Source organism: Thamnophis elegans, chromosome 14 (assembly GCF_009769535.1).
Source record: "Thamnophis elegans isolate rThaEle1 chromosome 14, rThaEle1.pri, whole genome shotgun sequence".
Lineage (NCBI taxonomy): Eukaryota > Metazoa > Chordata > Lepidosauria > Squamata > Colubridae > Thamnophis > Thamnophis elegans.
Genome location: NC_045554.1, coordinates 41,374,161 through 41,393,171, shown reverse-complemented (window position 1 = coordinate 41,393,171; position 19,011 = coordinate 41,374,161). Strand labels below are relative to the sequence as shown.

General features: G+C 44.4%; 1 protein-coding gene across 1 annotated transcript in view; it reads left to right on the top strand.

The window, feature by feature from the left end:
• Positions 1-19,011, top strand: part of LOC116517946 (multidrug resistance-associated protein 9-like) — a 72,556-nt gene that overhangs the window by 31,536 nt on the left and 22,009 nt on the right. The window contains exons 13-21 of the mRNA XM_032231139.1: positions 1,690-1,893; positions 9,296-9,430; positions 12,976-13,081; positions 13,165-13,224; positions 13,598-13,657; positions 13,885-13,944; positions 15,403-15,462; positions 17,800-17,928; positions 18,763-18,866. Coding sequence (XP_032087030.1) covers positions 1,690-1,893; positions 9,296-9,430; positions 12,976-13,081; positions 13,165-13,224; positions 13,598-13,657; positions 13,885-13,944; positions 15,403-15,462; positions 17,800-17,928; positions 18,763-18,866 — 918 coding nt within the window. The remainder of the gene's footprint in view (positions 1-1,689; positions 1,894-9,295; positions 9,431-12,975; positions 13,082-13,164; positions 13,225-13,597; positions 13,658-13,884; positions 13,945-15,402; positions 15,463-17,799; positions 17,929-18,762; positions 18,867-19,011) is intronic.

Below are 19,011 nucleotides of genomic sequence, written 5' to 3'. Positions count from 1 at the left end.
TATGATCAAACTTGGGACTCATCACTGTGAAGTACTTTTGCCCTAGCTACCTTGCTCAACATCTGTGGATGTTGTGAAAATGGCATTATGACCGCCCTGGAATTCTTACAGCTGCTGTTGATTTCCATGTTTCTGACACACTGATACATTCCCAGGAGAAAAATCTTGAATATATCTTTTTAGGAATTCCCTGTAACCACATATGCCATATAATTGGTTGCCTGCTGTAAATAGAATACACGGTGAGATTTCCTCCTCTGTGTTATACCAAAGAGAATCAAGATGGGACAATCTTGAGTTTCTTTCTCACTCTCTCCTCTCTTGAAGGGCCGGTAAGATCCCACAGGGTGGGCCTCCTTCAGATGCCGTCAGCCAGACAATGTCGGCTGGCGGCTCCCCAGAGGAGAGCCTTCTCTGTGGCTGCCCCAACCCTTTGGAACGAACTACCCCCGGAAATCCAGACCTCACCCACTCTCATGGCCTTCAGAAAAGCCGTCAAGATCTGGCTATTCCGGCAGGCCTGGGGCTGTTGACTTCATTGCTGAGGTCCAGCCCCGACGGAAATGAATGTATCTGTGTTGTCTTTTTAACTTGTCTATTTTCTTTTTATTTTATTTTCTTTCCTTTCTCCTCTCGGTAAGCCGCCCGGAGCCTCCGGGATTGGGCAGCCTATAAATAAAATTAAACTTCAAACTTCAAGATAATGTTGGTCTACAGGCAGTGGAGTACCTTATTCAACCACATTCCTCCATGTAATTCAAGCAGTACTCGACCGCAACTCTTTAGAAGAAGCATTAGGAAGGATGGGTGGTGTGGTTGAAGCCCCATCATCAACAAGACAATCATAATTGTGTGATAGATCTATGCAGGGGTGGGCTTCAAAGTTTTTAGCAAAGGTTCTCTGCCCGGTTGCCGGATAGACGTGGCCATGGTGGGCGTGGCCTAGTTGGTCTCCTGCACCACAGAGGGGAAGGCGTTTTTCCCTCCCCAGATTCCAGAGGTCCATTGGAGGCCAGAAATGGGCCTGTTTTGCGGCCTTCCTGAACTTCCAGTGGGCCCATTTTTCACCCTCTCCAAGCTTCCGTGTGCACCCTGTACTTACCTGCATCCAAAACGGGCCACATGGGGACTCCTGGGAGGGGAGGGGCAGGATGGGTGTGGCCAGCCAGGAGTATGATATGGGGATTCTCCAAACTGCACAGAATCTAAGCTAGAGGTTCTCCCGAATCCCTGCAAACCTGCCCAGCCGCCCACCCCTGGATCTATGGTTGTGGATGTCATCTTCCCCTTTTTTTGTTGTTTTCTCCCTCCTCTTCAGGCAAGGATATCCCCCATTCCCTTCATAATTTATCGGTACTTGGGGCCTAACCTCCTTCTTTCTGCCTGCTAAGATTTATCTCTCTTTCTTCAGAATGCAATAGTTGGCCAAAATATTTTTCAGAAAATTAGGCTGACTCTACGGTACTCTTAAGATGAACACCTGGCAGTCCTCTCTGCTCTTACTAAAAAGGACATTACGGTCTATGGAATAAAGAATCAGTCCTCCGAACGTTTGTCATAAATGCCGGGGAAATTCGTAACCTGACAATGCCACATCGCGTTAAGGATAAGAAGCTTTTAAAAAGGAAACGCTTATATGAATGTTATGTATTTGGGTTTGATTGATGTGTCCCTTCTGTTTTTTTAAAGATAGGAGAAGGGGGTGTGACCCTTTCTGGAGGTCAGAAGCAGAGAATTAATTTAGCTCGTGCTCTGTATGCAAACCGAGATATTTATTTATTGGACGACCCTTTGTCCGCTGTGGATGCTCAAGTTGGAAAGTCTATATTTGAAGAATGCATTAAGAAAGCTCTTAAAGAGAAAACCATCCTGCTGGTATCTCATCAACTGCAGGTAAATGAGTTGCTGAAAGAAACGGGAAAGAATTTTATAGGGAATGGTTATGAGGAATGCGGGTGGGATGTGGGGGGGGGACACGGTGGCTCAGTGGCTAAGAGGCTGAGCTTGTTGATCAGAAAGGTCGGCAGTTCGGCGGTTCGAATCTCTAGCACCACATAACACAGTGATCTCCTGTGACTTGTCCAAGCTTCCGCCAACTTAGCAGTTCGAAAGCACGTAAAAATGCAAGTAGAAAAATAGGAACCACCTTTGGTGGGAAAGTAACAGCGCTCTATGTACTTTCGGGGTTGAGTCATGCCAGCCACATGACCACGGAGACGTCTTCGGACAGTGCTGGCTCTTTGGCTTAGAAATGGAGATGAGCACCGCCCCCTAGAGTCAGGAATGACTAGCACGCATGTGCTGTGGAACATTTACCTAGGAGGAATGGTGTCTTAAATCAGAAACTGACCCGGAATGGAGTTGGGATAAAAGAAATCCAATATAGGTAGTCCTTTTAGGCACAATTGAGTCCAAAATTTCAGTTGCTGAGTGAGACATTTGTTAAGTGAGTTTTGCCTCATTTTACGACCTTTCTTTATTAAGTTAAGTTGTTAAGTGAGTCACTGCCATTATTAATTCAGTAACAACGGTTGTTAAGCGAATCCGGATTTCCCATTGACTTTCCTTGTCCGAGGGTCACAAAAGGGGATCACATGACCCTAGGGCACTGCCACTGTCATAAATAAGAGTCAGTTGCCAAGGGTCCAAGTTTTGGTCATGTGACCACGGGGATGCTGCAATGGTTGTTAGTGTGATAAATGGTCCTAAGTCACTTTTTTCAGTTCCGTTGTTACTTCGGACATTGTACGTTGACAATTATCTGTAATCATTTTTGCAAGATGGATTCTGACCTTTTGGGAAGTCTTTTAAAAGCTTTTTTTATAATTTATTAGCCAATAACACAGCATTGCCCAGATATTTATTTATAGGGTGGAAATGTCCGGACTAAACATAATTTCTAATGTTGGATTTTCCCCCTTACCAGAGGGAGTCCCCTTATGGAAGACTGTGAAGCCATTACCATGGCAACTCTACTGTGCTGTACAGTAGAAGCCATTTTATGGCAGTACAGTAGAAGCCAGTTTAAGGCACAACAGGCTGCATCTTAACAGAACACACATCCCAAGGGGTGTTAGGGGTGTCTTACTCCCCACAGCATTTGTCTCCGGGGAGTATGTCATCTGTGTACCAAGTTTGGTTGAAATTGCTAGAGGCATTCTAGAGTTATACTAGAAAACACACACATACACAGACACAAAATTTGAGATAATCTCTCTCTCTCTCTCTCTCTCTCTCTCTCTTTCTCTCTCCCCACCCCTCTCTCTATCTCTCTCACACACACATATGAGATAATACCAAGCAGTTATGGGATTTAGAATGCTACCATATAACCAGCTATGGTTTTATGCAATATTTGGGGCACAACATGTGTCAGCACTTCATCAAATCAATATTTCTTTGGTTGAGAACTTGTTCTTTCTTGGTCATCTGAACATATATGCACAAAGCTGTTTATATAGATGGTAGATAGATAAATGGATGGATGGATGGATGGATGGATGGATAGATAGATAGATAGATAGATAGATAGATAGATAGATAGATAGATAGATAGATAGATAGATAAGATGCTTTTGGTTTTTTTAAAATAATTTTAAAGACTTTATCATCCTGGGACCTTTAAGACATTTTTAGTCTGACTTTCTTCCCAGAATATTCCATCCTATTCCCCAAACCCCAATATTCCCCCCCCAATCTTTCTTGGTCAGTATGTCTTCAATACTTAGCATGTTCAACCGATACTCATCCCTGAGATGTTTTCCAATAACTGGGTCATCTTTTCTTATAAAAGGAGGTAAAAGGGGCGGGGGGGGGGGTCCTTGTTCTTGCTTTAATGTTTTAATATCTTCAATGAAAGTACTGAGACATAGAGAGGGGTTAGATAGAGTGTCTTTTGTCTTGCCCCGGTTAGGATTTCTTAAGCAAATCCACTGCTCTTTCAACATGAAGCCAGAAAATCGGGACTTTTTAAAAACGTTGCGGGACGCGGGACAAATTGTTAGAAATCATGACTGTCCTGCCAAAATCGGGACGTCTGGTCACCTTAAATTAACCCCCAACCCTCCATTCCCTCCCTCATTTTTTTTTAAATCCTGCAAACCATTAGAGCCTCTTCAGAACTCCTAATATTTTCCTCTGGTGTGTGAATGTCCCCTTCATAATGACCTACATTTGGACAGTAAGTGTGCTATTAGTTTAGAAGTAACAAGCATTCTGGGTTTTATGCCCCCGGAGAGACGCAATTGCACAGTGAGTCTAACAGAACAGAAAATGAATTAGAGCATTTTGGCAACGCTCTTACAACCCCGAGCAGAGAGATGGTGGCATGGCTTGGTTTTCAGGCCGTTGGTTGGAAGAATTGAGGTCAGCAATCATCTATCCTTTTCCACAGTCGATGCAACGTTTGAGAGGGTCTTCGGAGTCTTTGGCACCCAGGTTTTATTTTTCGTTGTTTAAAAGACTTTTCTCAACACACATCCCCGCAGTTTTATTTGGTTATTTCTTCCATCCTCCCCCTCTTGAAAAATCTTTCCAATCTTGAAAAATAAAGTGTCTTCTCCATACCAGCAGAGGGCACAGAAATCCTGGTCCATCTGAAACAGAAGAGAAACAAAGATACTCAGTCTAAAGAATGGGGAGAATTTGTATCGTTTGACCTAAACGGAGCCCTTGGGGCTTACAGGTTGTAAGTTCTTCTTCCCAAAGCGATAGTAATTTGTTGATATGGTTTCCTCCCTCCCCCCCTATAATAGTATTGTTGTTTCAGCCAGGTCTAAGAAACCAGACTGTGCCCTACAAATGTATTTTCTAAAATTTGCACTCTTTTTCTGTTGAACAGAAGTCTCTGCCTCTATGTCTATATGTACTTTATCTGTCTATCTGTTTCCTATTGTGTGTGTATCTGTTTCTGTCTGTCTGTCTGTCTGTCTCTGTCTCCCTCTGACTCTGACTCTCTCCCTCATACACACACAGTCACAAAGGGAGGGAGGGAGGGAAGAAGGAAGGGAGGGAGGGAGAGAGACGCACATAGACACATATACACAATGGGAATCTCTCTCTCTCTCTCTCTCTCTCTCTCTCTCTCTCATACACACACAGACACACAGTGAGGGAGGGAGGGAGGGAAGGAGGGAGGGAGAGAGAGACACACATAGACACATATACACAATGGGAATCTCCCTCTCTCTCCCTCTCTCTCTCATACACACACAGACACACAGTGAGGGAGGGAGGGAGGGAGGGAAGGAGGGAGGGTGGGAGAGAGAGTCACACATAGACACATAGACACAATCTCTCTCTCTCTCTCTCCCTCTCTCTCATACACACACAGACACACAGTGAGGGAGGGAGGGAGGGAAGGAGGGAGGGTGGGAGAGAGAGACACACATAGACACATATACACAATGGGAATCTCTCTCTCTCTCTCTCATACACACACAGACATACAGTGAGGGAGGGAGGGAAGGAGGGAGAAACACATAAACACATACACACAATGGGAATTTCTCTCTCTCTCTCACACACACACACACACACACACACACACACACACACACACACAGACAGAGAGAGTGGGAGGGAGGGAGAGGGAGAGACTGAAATTTGCATAAATCTGCCAAAATCCAATTTTTTGGTTCATTGCAATTTGTGATCCAGTTCAGTTCCAGCTTAACTCCAGTTTGATTTCAAAAATCGTTTCGATTCGCTTTGAACGTCTAAGCTAACTACTTTCACTCAAACTTCAAAAAAAAATTGATTCGAATAAAGGCTTCTGGGGCACACAGAGAAATTCTTCAAAATGGATCCGGGTCAATTCAGTGGCATCAGTTTGACTGGACGGTTGCAACTGACTTGCCGATTCAGTTCAGAAGTCTCATCTGACCCAGAGCTTCATTTCTACAGCCCTCAAACCAAGTCTCCCAATTGAATCTTTTTATGCTGCTGCAATACAGCATATTGCAACATACACTAGCTCCACCCACCTATCTCTATTTTTTTTAATTGCTGTGTTTTATTTAATTGAATCTCTGTATCTTTCTGCCAACCTAGAGTTCGAAAGTTTGTAAAAATGCAAGTAGGAAAATAGGAACCACCTTTGGTGGGAAGATAACAGCGTTCCGTGCGCCTTCGGCGTTTAGACATGCCAGCCACATGACCACGGAGACGTCTTCGGACAGTGCTGGCTCTTCGGTTTTGAAATGGAGATGAACACTGCCACCCAGAGTCAGTCTGCTAATTGTGGCTTGTCCAACCAAACAGGAGGTTTAAAAAATATGGCTTGCTTAAGATCGGGGTTGGCATTTACTTACCGTCCCCACCGGTTCACAAATGCTTCGCTTGCACACGCCACCTCTGTGCATGCTCACAGCCTTTCGTGCATGCGCTTATGGCAGAAAAAGGGATGCCATAGAGATGGGGCGGGTGGACGGAGGCACCCACGATTTCCGCTACCGGTTCGGGCTGAACCGATCCAAACCGGTAGCATACCACCTCTGCTTAAGATACTATTCAATATCCAATCCACACGTATAAAGCAGGGGTGGGTTTCAACCGGTTCGCGGCGGTCCCCGGGAACCGGTTGGTCGGAGAACCCGGAAGTAAGTAACTTCCGGGAACGGCGAAGGGCCCACCCGCCCGCCCGCGTTCCTTACCCGGTTTTGACGAGTTCTGCGCTTCCACGCATGCGCAGGACGCATACAGCGCCTGCGCGATCCTCCAGGAGCAGCTGGAGCATCGCACAGATGCTAGTACGCATGCGTGCACTGCGCGCGTGCACGAGGACGCCACCGGCCCCGTTCCAACCGAACCAGTTGGAACAGGGCGAGAAACCCACCCCTGATATAAAGGTTTAGATTGTTGGCCTCATTTCAAAAGAGAAAGGAGAGAAAAAACTTGAGTGTGCAAGACTGATAAAAGTGAGGGAGGAAGTCCAAAGGACAGAAGTTAATCCGTGATAAAAGTGCAGGACTGATAAAAGTGAGGGAGGGAGTCCAGGGGGACAGAGGTTAATCCGTCTGTGTCCTTGGACGCAGCAATAATTTGAGAGGGAAGCTGAGCTGCTGGCACCTCTTCCTTTGCCCAGTCATTCAAAGAGTCTTCTTAATTTTAGCATTCTTCAAACGTTGCCGTCTTATCTCTGATTTAACGAGGGTGGCCAAAGGAAGGCTTGTGCTTTTCATTCCTTAGCTTCATATCCAGACTGCATAATTTGCTATAAGAACTTTCGAAACTCTTATCCACCAAACAAACAAGGACATACAGGGAATCCTTGACTTACAATGTATGTCAACTCGCAAAGCATTCAGGATCTGCTCTTGAGTTGCCATGGGCAGGAGGGGGGAGAACTGAAGGAGCAGCTCAGCAGCCACGTTCAGAAGTACATTCCATGCATACCTTTCTCAGATTACCGAAGGCCTGAGAGGCGTGTTTTTTGCAGCCTGCGAAAGTGCCTCGTTGGACAATGTGATTAGTGACACACTCTGGGTGGAGGGGGGAAACAGGGTCATAGTTGAACCATAAATCACATGGCGCAGAGCTGACTCCACTCGGGAACGTGCTGTCATGCTGCTCCTAATAAATGACTGGATTTCTTTTGAAACTTGGCTCGAGGCTCGTGAGTTAATTAGGGCACCCTGACAATGTGTTTAGGTTATCAAATGGGACAAAACTCACTTCACAACTGTCTTGCTTAGCAATGGAAACTCAATTGTGGTAGTAAGTCAAGGATTACCTGTACTTAGACCCAAGAAAGAGGGAGGTGTGAGAAAGACACCCAAGATAACCCCACGTCGATATTGTTTGATGCATATAGGTCAAATTTTGTTCTTCTCTCCTACAATAATAAAGACTGTTTTGAAAAAGGATTACAAGTAGTCCTCGCCTTACAACCATTCATTCAGTGAATGTGTCAGTTTGTTGAATATGTTCAAATCCAGAAAGCACACACAGATAACTGATTCAGCTGGATTCATTAACTTTTTTATATACATAAGAATAAATGAATAAATGTACAATACCAACAGGTGGTTCTTCCAAGTAAACACTTGGAAGGCAGGAGAGTGACAGTTAGTTTCATATCAGCAGACAAGCCCAGACAGACTGCTAGTTTACTTCTCACAGCAGCAACAGCTTAAGTTTCTGTTTCAATTCTCTGCACAGACTCAGATCTGTTTAAGCTGTTTAGTTGCTATGCCTCTTCATTGGCTGACCTTGTTCCCATGTCTCTCCCAGTCATGAATATTTTAACAGAACGTGTGAAGTTAAAATGGTCATATCTCTTCCTTGATCTTGTGTCTCTTGAACTAACAACAATCCCAAAACTCTACAGGTAGTCCTGGACTTATGACAGTTCATTTAGTGACCATTCAAATTTACAGAGGCATTGAAAAAAGTGACCTAGGGCCATTTTTCACAGTTAGAACGTATACATCCCCATGGTCACGTGATCAAAATTCAAACGCTTGGCAAACTGACTCATGTTTATGATAATTCCAGAGCCGCCAAGGTTGCGTGATCCCCTTTTGCGACCTTCTGATGAGCAAAGTTGGTGGGGAAGCCAGATTCACTTCGCAACCGGATTACTAACTTAACAAGTGCATTGATTCGCTTAACGACTGCAGCAAGAAAGGTCGCAAAATAGGGCAATACTCACTTAACAAATACCTCACTTAGCGTGAAACTTTTAAACAAAAGTTTTAGCTCAACCATGATCGTAAATCGAGGCTGCCGTGATGGCACAGTGGTTAGAGTGCAGTACTGCAGGCTACTTCTGCTGACTGCTGGCTGCCTGCAATTTGGCAATTCGAATCCCACCAGGCTCAAGGTTGACTCATCCTTCCATCCTTCCGAGGTGGGTCAAATGAGGACCCAGATAGTTGGGGGCAATAGGCTGACTCTATAAACTGCTTAGAGAAGGCTGCAAAGCACTGTAAAGCAGTATATAAGTCTAAGTGCTATTGCTATTCCATCCATCCATCCACCCTCTCTCCCTCCCTCCCTCCTTCCTTCCTTGGTGGTACAATGGTTAGAATGCAATATGGCAGGTTCTGCCCATAGCCAGCAGTTCAATCCTCATCCTTCTATCCTTCCAAGGTGAGTGAAACGAGGACCCAGATTATTGGGGGCCATAGGCTTACTCTGTAAACTGCTTAGAGAGGGCTGTAAAGCACTATGAAGTGGTATATAAGTCTTAAGTGCTATTGCTATGCTGGTGTAAATGTGGGGCCCTGAAATACGAACCCTACAAGCTGCTCATTAGTTTACTGATTCTTTTCACTTTCCTTAATACCCGCAGTATCTGCAGTTTTGTGATCAAATCATCTTGTTGGAAGATGGGGAGATGTTGGAAAGTGGCTCCCACGCACAGCTGTTGAAAGCCAAGGGCCGTTACGCTCAACATTTTTATAACCAGCGTTCAGAAGACGTCATTGTGGGTTTTAGTTCTTTGGACTTATTTCGTGCTGTTGCCTATTAGCTTATCCAGAGTTAGTTCTCTGGTACTGGTGAAAGCTTCTAGAAGAACTGACACAGTAGAATTCAAAGCCTTTTGATGCCTCTTACCAGCAACTGTTGTGCAGGATAGAGACATTCAAAAGACTAGACAAACTTTTGTCTGAAACGTTATAGGGTTTCCTACCTAAGCAGGGGAGTGGACTAGAAGACCTCCAAGGTCCCTTCCAACTGTGTTCTTCTCTTCTCTTTTTACCGTATTTGTATTATATTTGTACCCGAGACAAATTCCTTTTGTGTCCAATCACACATGGCCAATAAAGAATTCTATTCTATTCTATTCTATTCTATTCCATTCCATTCCATTCCATTTCTATTCCTACTCCTACTCCTACTCCTATTCCTATTCCTACTCCTACTCCTACTCCTATTTCTATTTTTACTCCTACTCCTACTCCTATTCCTATTCCTACTCCTACTCCTATTCCTACTCCTACTCCTACTCCTACTCCTATTCCTATTCCTATTCCTACTCCTATTCCTACTCCTATTCCTACTCCTACTCCTACTCCTATTCCTATTCCTACTCCTACTCCTATTCCTACTCCTACTCCTACTCCTACTCCTACTCCTACTCCTATTCCTATTCCTACTCCTACTCCTACTCCTACTCCTACTCCTACTCCTACTCCTATTCCTATTCCTATTCCTATTCTTGCTTTAAAACCTCCAAAGTCCCCTCCAACTCTGTTAATCCCATTTCAATGCCTAATGCACGCTTCCCAAGCATGAGTGCAAAGAACAGTGAGGTTCGTGCACCAACACTGGCTCCATTCTGAGATTTCCACTGCCCTTTGCACCTCACAAACTTTTCGAAGCATGCACCGGTGAAGAGAGAATGCACAACAGCCGCAACATCTGCGTGGGGAGCAAAGGGGCTGTGACTCACGCAATCAGCGTCACAGGAAACGCTGTGATACTTTTCCGCATGCAGAATGTGATATTCCAGGCATGTGCCAAAAGGACAGGGATTGTGGCTCAACTCCCACCATGCTGCAAGAGCCAGCATGGTTTTGCATTCTAGTGCATGCAAAGTTGAGAGAGAGGGTTACACAGAGAGGCACAGCTTTAGAGATAATCGTATGGGGGAAAAAAAACACACGCTTATTAGAGTAATATGGGTAATAGCAAGTCCAGTTATTGTTGAATCTCAACTTCCATAAAACCTAGCTAATATGGATAATAGCAGTGGGTGATAGGAGCTGAATTCTTAACAATATCTGGGTGGCTGTACATTGCACAGTCTAATGGATGATATTTATGGCCAGTGATCATTATAGCTTAGGAGGAGCCCCCGGATAAGAAAATCAATGGAAACAATTGCTGGAGAACATTACAGATAGTTCTCGACTTACAGCAGTTCATTTAATCACCGTTCAAACTTAAAAAGGCATTTAAAAAGTGACTTATGACCGGTTTTTTCACACTTAAGACCACTGAAGCCTCCCCATGATGACGCGATCAAAATTCAGATGCTTGAGTCTGACCCAGCTCCCTAAACACGACAAACTCCCTGAAGTTAACGCAAAGATTCCTTTATTAGGAGCGCCAGCAGCCCTGGCAAAAAAAGTTTCTCTCTCAACATCACATCTTGTCTGCCACATCTATTCATCTACTCCCCCTGCCTTTTATCCCCAGAGCGTGAGTGGGACTTCGCTAGCAACAGTGGCTCTTCCATCCCAAGGATCAGCCCATAGATTTCCGCTGCTCTCCTCTCCTCTGCCTTCTGTGCACCTGTGTGTCAGGCACTGGACCCAGCTGTTCCTCCTCTTCCTCATTAACCACTTCCAGACCTGGGGGCTGTTGACTCTCTATATGAGGGCTGATGGATGGACCAGGCTCTGCCTCTGTCTCTCTGCCAGCTCCATTCCCTCTTCCCACTCGGAGCTTTCAGGTTGCCTTGATGCTGACTCTGACTCCCATATCTCCTCCTTCTCTGATTTGGCTGCTGGAGGGGCCGTCGGCTGATAGACCACAACAGCTTGACAGCTGGCTCATATTTATGACTGTTGCACTGTCCCAGAATTACGTGATCCCCTTTTTGCGACCTTCCAAGAAGCAATGTTGATGGGGAAGCCAAACTCACTTCACCACCACGTTACTAACTTAATAAGCACTGTGATTCACTTAACAGCGGTGGCAAGAAAGGTCTTAAAATGGGACAAAACTCACTTAAGAAATGTCTCACTTAGCAAGAGAAATATTGGGCTCAATTACGGTCGTAGGTCGAGGACTATCTATATCTGTAAGTTGAGGAGTATCCATATCATGTTGAGCTTGTAGGCTTCCAGGAGACATCTCCTTAGAAGTTTTAGGTAACAAGCTGTTGGACTAAACTGACTTGGGGTTGAATAAACAAGGGTATTTTTAGATTCTTAACAGATGAGGAAAAATTGTCAGGACTTAGAACAATCAATAGTCTTTAGAAACAATAGCTAAAATAACTTCCTTGAGTCAGTGTTCTTTCCAGTATCAGATGCTGAAGAAAAACAGGAAAAAACAGGTGTTATTCTCAAGACCAGTTTATGGGGTGTCCTGTGGGTAAGAACAAGGATGGGGAATGATGGCTTCCTTTATGACTTGTGGACCAACTCCAGAATTCATGTTGGCTGAGGATTTCTGGGAGTTGAAGTCCACAAGTCATAAAGGGAGCCATCGTTCCCCATTTCTGGGTTAGACAGATGTTTAGATTTAGATTTAGATTTATTTTATTTGTATGCCGCCCTTCTCCGGGAGGGACTCAGGGTGGCAAACAACTCAAAGGGGGGAAAAGGGGAAACATAGAACACAATACAAGTAGTTAAAATAGCCAAGAATCACACAACCACACAGATCGAGAGGGGAGGGGAACTCATTAACCCCAGGCCTGCCGGCAAAGCCAGGTTTTGACGGCTTTTTCAGAAGGCCTGGAGAGAGGTGAGGGTCCGGATCTCTGCGGGGAATTCGTTCCAGAGGGCCAGAGCTGCCACAGAGAAGGCCCTCCCCCGGGTAGTAGCCAGGTGTCATTGGCTGGTAGACGGAACCCGGAGGAGGCCAACCCTGTGTGATCTAATGGGTCTTTAGGAGGTAATTGGCAGCAGGCGGTCTCTCAAGTACCCAGGTCCAATACCATGAAGGGCTTTATAAGTTACGACTAGCACTTTGAAGCGTATCCGGAGACTGATCGGTAGCCAGTGCAGCTCGCGGAGGATAGGTGTAACGTGGGTGTACCGAGGTGCACCCACAATCGCTCGCGCGGCTGCGTTCTGGACGAGTTGAAGTCTCCAAATACTCTTCAAGGGCTGCCCCATGTAGAGCGCATTGGAGTAGTCCAGTCTTGAGGTCACGAGGGCATGAATGACTGTTGCGAGTGCCTCCCGGTTCAGGTAGGGACGCAACTGGTGCACCAGGTGAACCTGGGCATGTTATATATGATCTAGCTGGGCTTCTTCATTCTCAAATAAAAACATTCTTTGTTTACTTTAGATTGCAGACAACCAATTTCTTTCAGCATCGTCAGATGAATCAATGAAAAAGAAAGACATCCAGGCTCACGATTCAGACATCTCTGCCACAGAACTGAAAGTTCCTGGTAAAATCATTTCCTTTCCTACTTTATACTTTTAACAATCGCAATTATTAGCTTGACTTTCCCCTCACTTTTCATTTCCCAAGATTTTGATGAGTATGATGATTCAGAGACTAAGAAAGACCTTCAAGAAGGAACAAGCAGAAGTAAGTTTCACTTTGTCTTCCTGCACGATTTAATCCCCCAAACTCACTTTCAACCAGTGGTGGGTTTCAAAAAATTTTGGAACCTCTTCTGGAGATGTGGCCTGCTTTCCGAGTTTACTGGTAGAACCTCTTCTAACTGGTTTGGTAGATTTGACGAACCAGTTCTATCGAACCGGTGCGAACCGGTAGGAACCCACCTCTGCTTTCAACCCTTGTGTAATGCAAAAGCACTCAGGCTTCTTAGCTATCTGCTTCAAGGTTAGACCTTGGTACTTTTGAGTTGAAATTAATGTTGCAAAGTCAGTATGAAATAAGAAGGCTTTCCCCACCACAAGTATTAGCTTGACTCTCCATTCACTTTTCATCTCCCAAGGTCTTGATAAGCCTGATGATACAGAGACTAAGAAAGACCTTGAAAAAGGAACAATCACAAGTAAGTTTCACTTTGTCTTCCTGCAGGATTAAATCCCCAAATCTCACTGACAACCCTTGCACCTTGTGTAGTGCAAAAGCACCCAGGCTTGCTTAGATATCTGCTTCAAGGTTAGGCCTTGGTACTTTTTGAGGTTAACGTAACATTGCAAAGTCAGTGTGAAACAATAATGCTTTTCCCCCCCACAAATATTTCCTTGACTCTCTCTTCATTTTTCATCTCCCAAGGTCTTGATGAGTCTGATGATACAGAGACTAAGAAAGATCTTGAAAAAGGAACAATCACAAGTAAGTTTCACTTTGTCTTCCTGCAGGATTAAATCCCCCAAACTCACTTTCAATTTTTGTGTAGTACAAAAGCACAGTTCACCGACAAAACCGCGCTTGACTAAACCGCGCCCCACTAAACCGTGTCGCTGACATCATCAACAGGGTGACAACAGCACAGAGACAGAAGCACGCTGTAAACCCTAAACCTAAAATTAATCCCTAAACCTAAACCTAACCCCCCTAAACCTAATCCTAAACCTAACCCTAAACCTAACCCTTAACCTAACCCTAACCCTAAACCTAACCCTTAACCTAACCCTAACCCTAACCCTAACCCTAATCCTAACCCTTAACCTACCGTATATACTCGAGTATAGGCCGACCCGAATATAAGCCGAGGCACCTAATTTTACCACAAAAAACTGGAAAAGTTATTGACTCGAGTATAAGCCTAGGGTGGGAAATGCAGCAGCTACCGGTAAATTTCAAAAATAAAAATAGATACCAATAATGTTTTTGAATATTTATTTCAAAGAAAAACAGTAAACTAGCGGTGTATTCAATGAAATACTTCACTCACCTCATGATGCTGATGTCCCGCTGTGATGATGATGTCCCGTGCAGCCGCGGGAGCGATGTCCCGCCTCCTATGACACACGGCACAGTGATTCCTATCATTGGATCACTGTACCAGAGGAGGTGGGACATCGCTATGTGGCTGCTTGCCATAACAAGGAGGAGGTGGGACATCGTTGCAGAGCGGCAGGAGGGGGAGGAAGGGGAATCGTAAGACAGCCCTGCATTACATTAGAACGTGAGGAGGGGGGATGGTGCGGTGCGCGCTGCGCGGCAAACTGACACAGAGGGAGGGGAAACTCACAGGGGCACTGGGCCATTCATGAGTGTCACCCAGCGGCATGGCCCCGCCCCTTTTTCTCCTCCATTTCGGGCAAATTTTTCACTGACTCGAGTATAAGCCGAGGCGGCTTTTTTCAGCCCAAAAAGTGGGCTGAAAAACTAGGCTTATACTCGAGTATATACAGTAACCCTAAACCCAATCCTAACCCTTAACCTAACCCTAAACCTAATCCTAATCCTAACCCTTAACCTAACCCTAAACCTAACTCTAACCCTTAACCTAACCCTAAAGCTAACCCTAAAGCTAACCCTAAACCCAACCCTTACCTTAAGTTGAATCGGCTTGCTTTCAAAGCGCTATTTAAAGCACCCTTCTTTCTCCGCGCTGGCTGTTGTCGCCCTGTTGATGACGTCAGTGACGCGATTTAGTCGGGCGCGGTTTAGTCGAGAGCGGTTTTGACGGGTCACGCAAAAGCACCAAGGCTTGCTTAGATATCTGCTTCAAGTACCTTGGTACTTTTGAGTTGAAATTAATATTGCAAAGTCAGAGTGAAATAAGAATGCTTTTTTTTCTCACAAATATTTGCTTGACTCTCCCTTCACTTTTCATCTCCCAAGGTTTTGATAAGCCTGATGATACAGAGACTAAGAAAGACCTTGAAAAAGGAACAACCACAAGTAAGTTTCACGTTGTCTTCCTTCACGATCAAATCACCAAATCTCACTGTCAAAATGTATTGCACCCCAAATAGTTGAGACAAGTAAACAAGATAGTTACCTTGCTGAAGAAGTAGTGGAAGAATAGCTTATTTCATGTCCATCTGTGTTACAATTCAAGAAACAATTTATTCTGGCTGGACAACCTCCTTGGTAGATTTTACTTGTAGTAAAGGTGTTCTAACTTGGGAACCCACATAGCTGGGTTCTAGACTTGGTTTAACAGAAGAGTCACTTGGTTGACTAGTCATGTGATGTTCAAACCAATAATATTATGGCTTCATATGATAGTAATATGATAATCTCGGTCATGGAAGACAAAACCCAAATTGGATCCGTGGAACACGCCGTGGAAAAAGTGACCCAATGGCTGGGGAATTCTGAGTTAAAGTCACATAGTTGGGGAACATTGAACGAGATGCTATAAGGCAATGAACATGCTCTGGTAGGATAGAAAGGTAAGGAGAGTTTTTTCCTCCACTACCTGTGGCTGACTATGAGGGTCAGTGCTCACCTCCATTTCAAGGCCTTTGTCCCTGGGCTGTCTGAAGACATTTCCATGGTCATGTGGCCAGCATGACATCATCACTGAAATGGTGCCTGTTTATCTACTTGCATTTGCATGCTTTTGGACTGCTAGGTTGGCAGTAGCTGAGCTGAGGGCAGGAGCTCACCCCGTGTGTATTGCTCAGGTCTTAAACTTGGGCTGCTGGTTTTTGGCCCACAAGCCCAGAGACTTAACCACTGAGCCTAAAAAGTTCTGAAGAGGAAATGAAAAAAAAAAAGCTTAAACTCCAAGCTAAATCAGCCCCTTGGGGCAGTTTTCTTTCTGGCCTGCTTTCTCCTTTGTTCAAAATCAAAAGAGGAGAATGAGAAAATCAATTGAGTTTTGCATCCCAGCTGCTGACAGTATTGATCACTTAAATCAATCTCCTCTCCAATTGCATTCTTGTCACGGGCTCCCATTCATTCAACAGCCATTAGGGGGGGGGGGGGAAGCAGCATTTTCCATATGGCTTCATCCAAGGGGAATGGCAGGAGGGGGTGTGTTGCTATGCTCAACCCGATGTCCAATTTTCTTGAAATGAAATGAATAGAATAGAATAGAAAATAGCACTAGAAAATAGGACTAGAGTAGAGTAGAGTAGGGTAGAGTAGAATAAGTAGAATAAGTAGAATGGAATGGAATGGAATAGAATAGAATAGAATAGAACAGAAGAGAACAGAAGAGAACAGAATAGAATGTGGAGTGGAGTGGAGTGGAATAGAATAGAATAGAATAGAATGTGGAATGGAATGGAATAGAATAGAATAGAACAGAATAGAATGTGGAGTGGAGTGGAATGGAATGGAATAGAATAGAATAGAAAGTGGAATGGAATGGAATGGAATGGAATAGAATAGAATAGAATAGAACAGAATAGAATGTGGAGTGGAGTGGAGTGGAATGGAATAGAATAGAATAGAAAGTGGAATGGAATGGAATAGAATAGAATAGAATAGAATAGAATGTGGAGTGGAGTGGAGTGGAATGGAACAGAATAGAATGTGGAGTGGAATGGAATGGAATAGAATAGAATAGAATAGAATTCTTTATTGCAGTGTTTCCCAAACTTGGCAACTTTAAGACTTGTGGACTTCAACTCCCAGAGTTCTCCAGCCAGAAGAGCTAGCTGGAGAATTCTGGGAGTTGAAGTCCACAAGTCTTAAAGTTGCCAAGTTTGGGAACCACTGCTTTATTGGCTAAGTGTGATTGGACACACAAGGAATTTGTCTTTGGTGCAGCTGCTCTCAGTCTACATAAAGGAAAAAATACATTCGTCATGAATCATAAGGTGCAACACCTAATGATAGTCATAGGGTACAAATAAACAATCAGGAAACAATCAATATCAATATAAATTGTAAGGATACAAGTAACAAAGTTACAGTCCTGCAGTCATAAGTGGGAGGGTGATAGGAATGATGAGAAGACTAATACTTATGGTTTGACAGTGGTGAGAGAATTATTTGTTTAGCAGAGTGAGGGCGTTTGGGGAAAAAACTGTCCTTGTGTCTAGTTGTTCTGGTGTGCAGTGCTCCATAGCGTCATTTTGAGGGTAGGAGTTGAAACAATTTATGTCCAGGAGGCGAGGGGTCTGTAGATATTTTCACAGCCCTTTTTTTTTGACTCGTGCAGTATGCAAGTCCTCGATGGAAGGCAGGTTGGTAGCCATTGTTTTTTCTGCAGTTCTGATTATCCTCTGAAGTCTGTGTCTGTCTTGCTGGAATGCATGAGAATTGTCATCCCCGGGTAAGGTTGCAGCGCGAATAAATGCTTGGTGATTTCTGCCACAGCCCCAGAAGACCAGCTGATTCAAAAAGAGGAGAAGGCGGAAGGTTGGATCAAATGGAAAACCTACCATACTTATATCAAGGCATCTGGAGGTACACGCCATAACCGGCTGCACAATTTCTGAAATGCATTTGTTCCAGGGGAGGATTGTTCCCGTAACAATGTGCCTGTAAATTTTGCCCGTGCTCCCTCGCAAGGCCATTCACTTGGTTTAAACAAGGTTCAAATTGCCCCCATTAAAAATGAAATTGCCCTCCTGTGGGGCCTGGGCCCCACATTGGGAACCACTGCTCTAGAGTTTGTGAGTGTTTCATCTGGAGGTTTTTAAGAAGAGACTTTAAAAGTCTCTTTTAAGGGGTTGGACTAGAAGACCTCCAAGGTCCCTTCCAGCTGTGCTCTTCTTTTCGCCTCTCCTCTCCTCTCCCCTTCCTTTTCTTTCTCCCCAAATCTCTGGGCATGTGAGGATTCCTTTTAGATTTATTTTGGCAGTATTGGGGTTTTCTTTGTGGACAACAGGGAGAAAGACCACTAATGAGGTGGGTGTTTTTCTGTGACATATATTTCCTTCCACTGCACCAAAGTTTCTCTGCCTAGCTCCATATCTTTGTGATGAAATGAATGTCCAGTGGAAGGAACTTCTTCCTTACATCATATCTTCTTTTTGAATTGAATAGAATGGGATTTCTAACCCTTCACCTTATTTATTGGATTGGGAACTCACTGAGCAGGCTGCCTTCTCACAAAAGGCTAAGCCGCAAAAGAATTCACCCAGATTACAAACTCCCAAAGCTAACTAAGTTTAGCACATTGGGCAAATGCAGCGGCTAGCTCTTCACCTGGACTTGTTCAGTGGTTGTGTGAACTCAGCCTTTGTATCCTCAGGAATGCAGCCGGGTTTGACATCCTATGTCTACACTCCCTCCTAGGTTTTCTATTGTGGTTTATCATCATTCTTCTCTTTTTTCTGATGATTGCCAGCGCAGCTTTCAGCAACTGGTGGTTGAGTTTCTGGCTAAACCAAGGATCTGGGGTAAGTAAGTGCCATTTGGCACCAAAGTATCATTCTGTTTATGTTGGGGGTGTCCCACCTTGATAATTTGAAGACTTGTGGACTCCAACTCCCAGAATTCGGTCAGAGTTTGTTGCAAAAATCAAATCTGTCTTGACCGAGATAG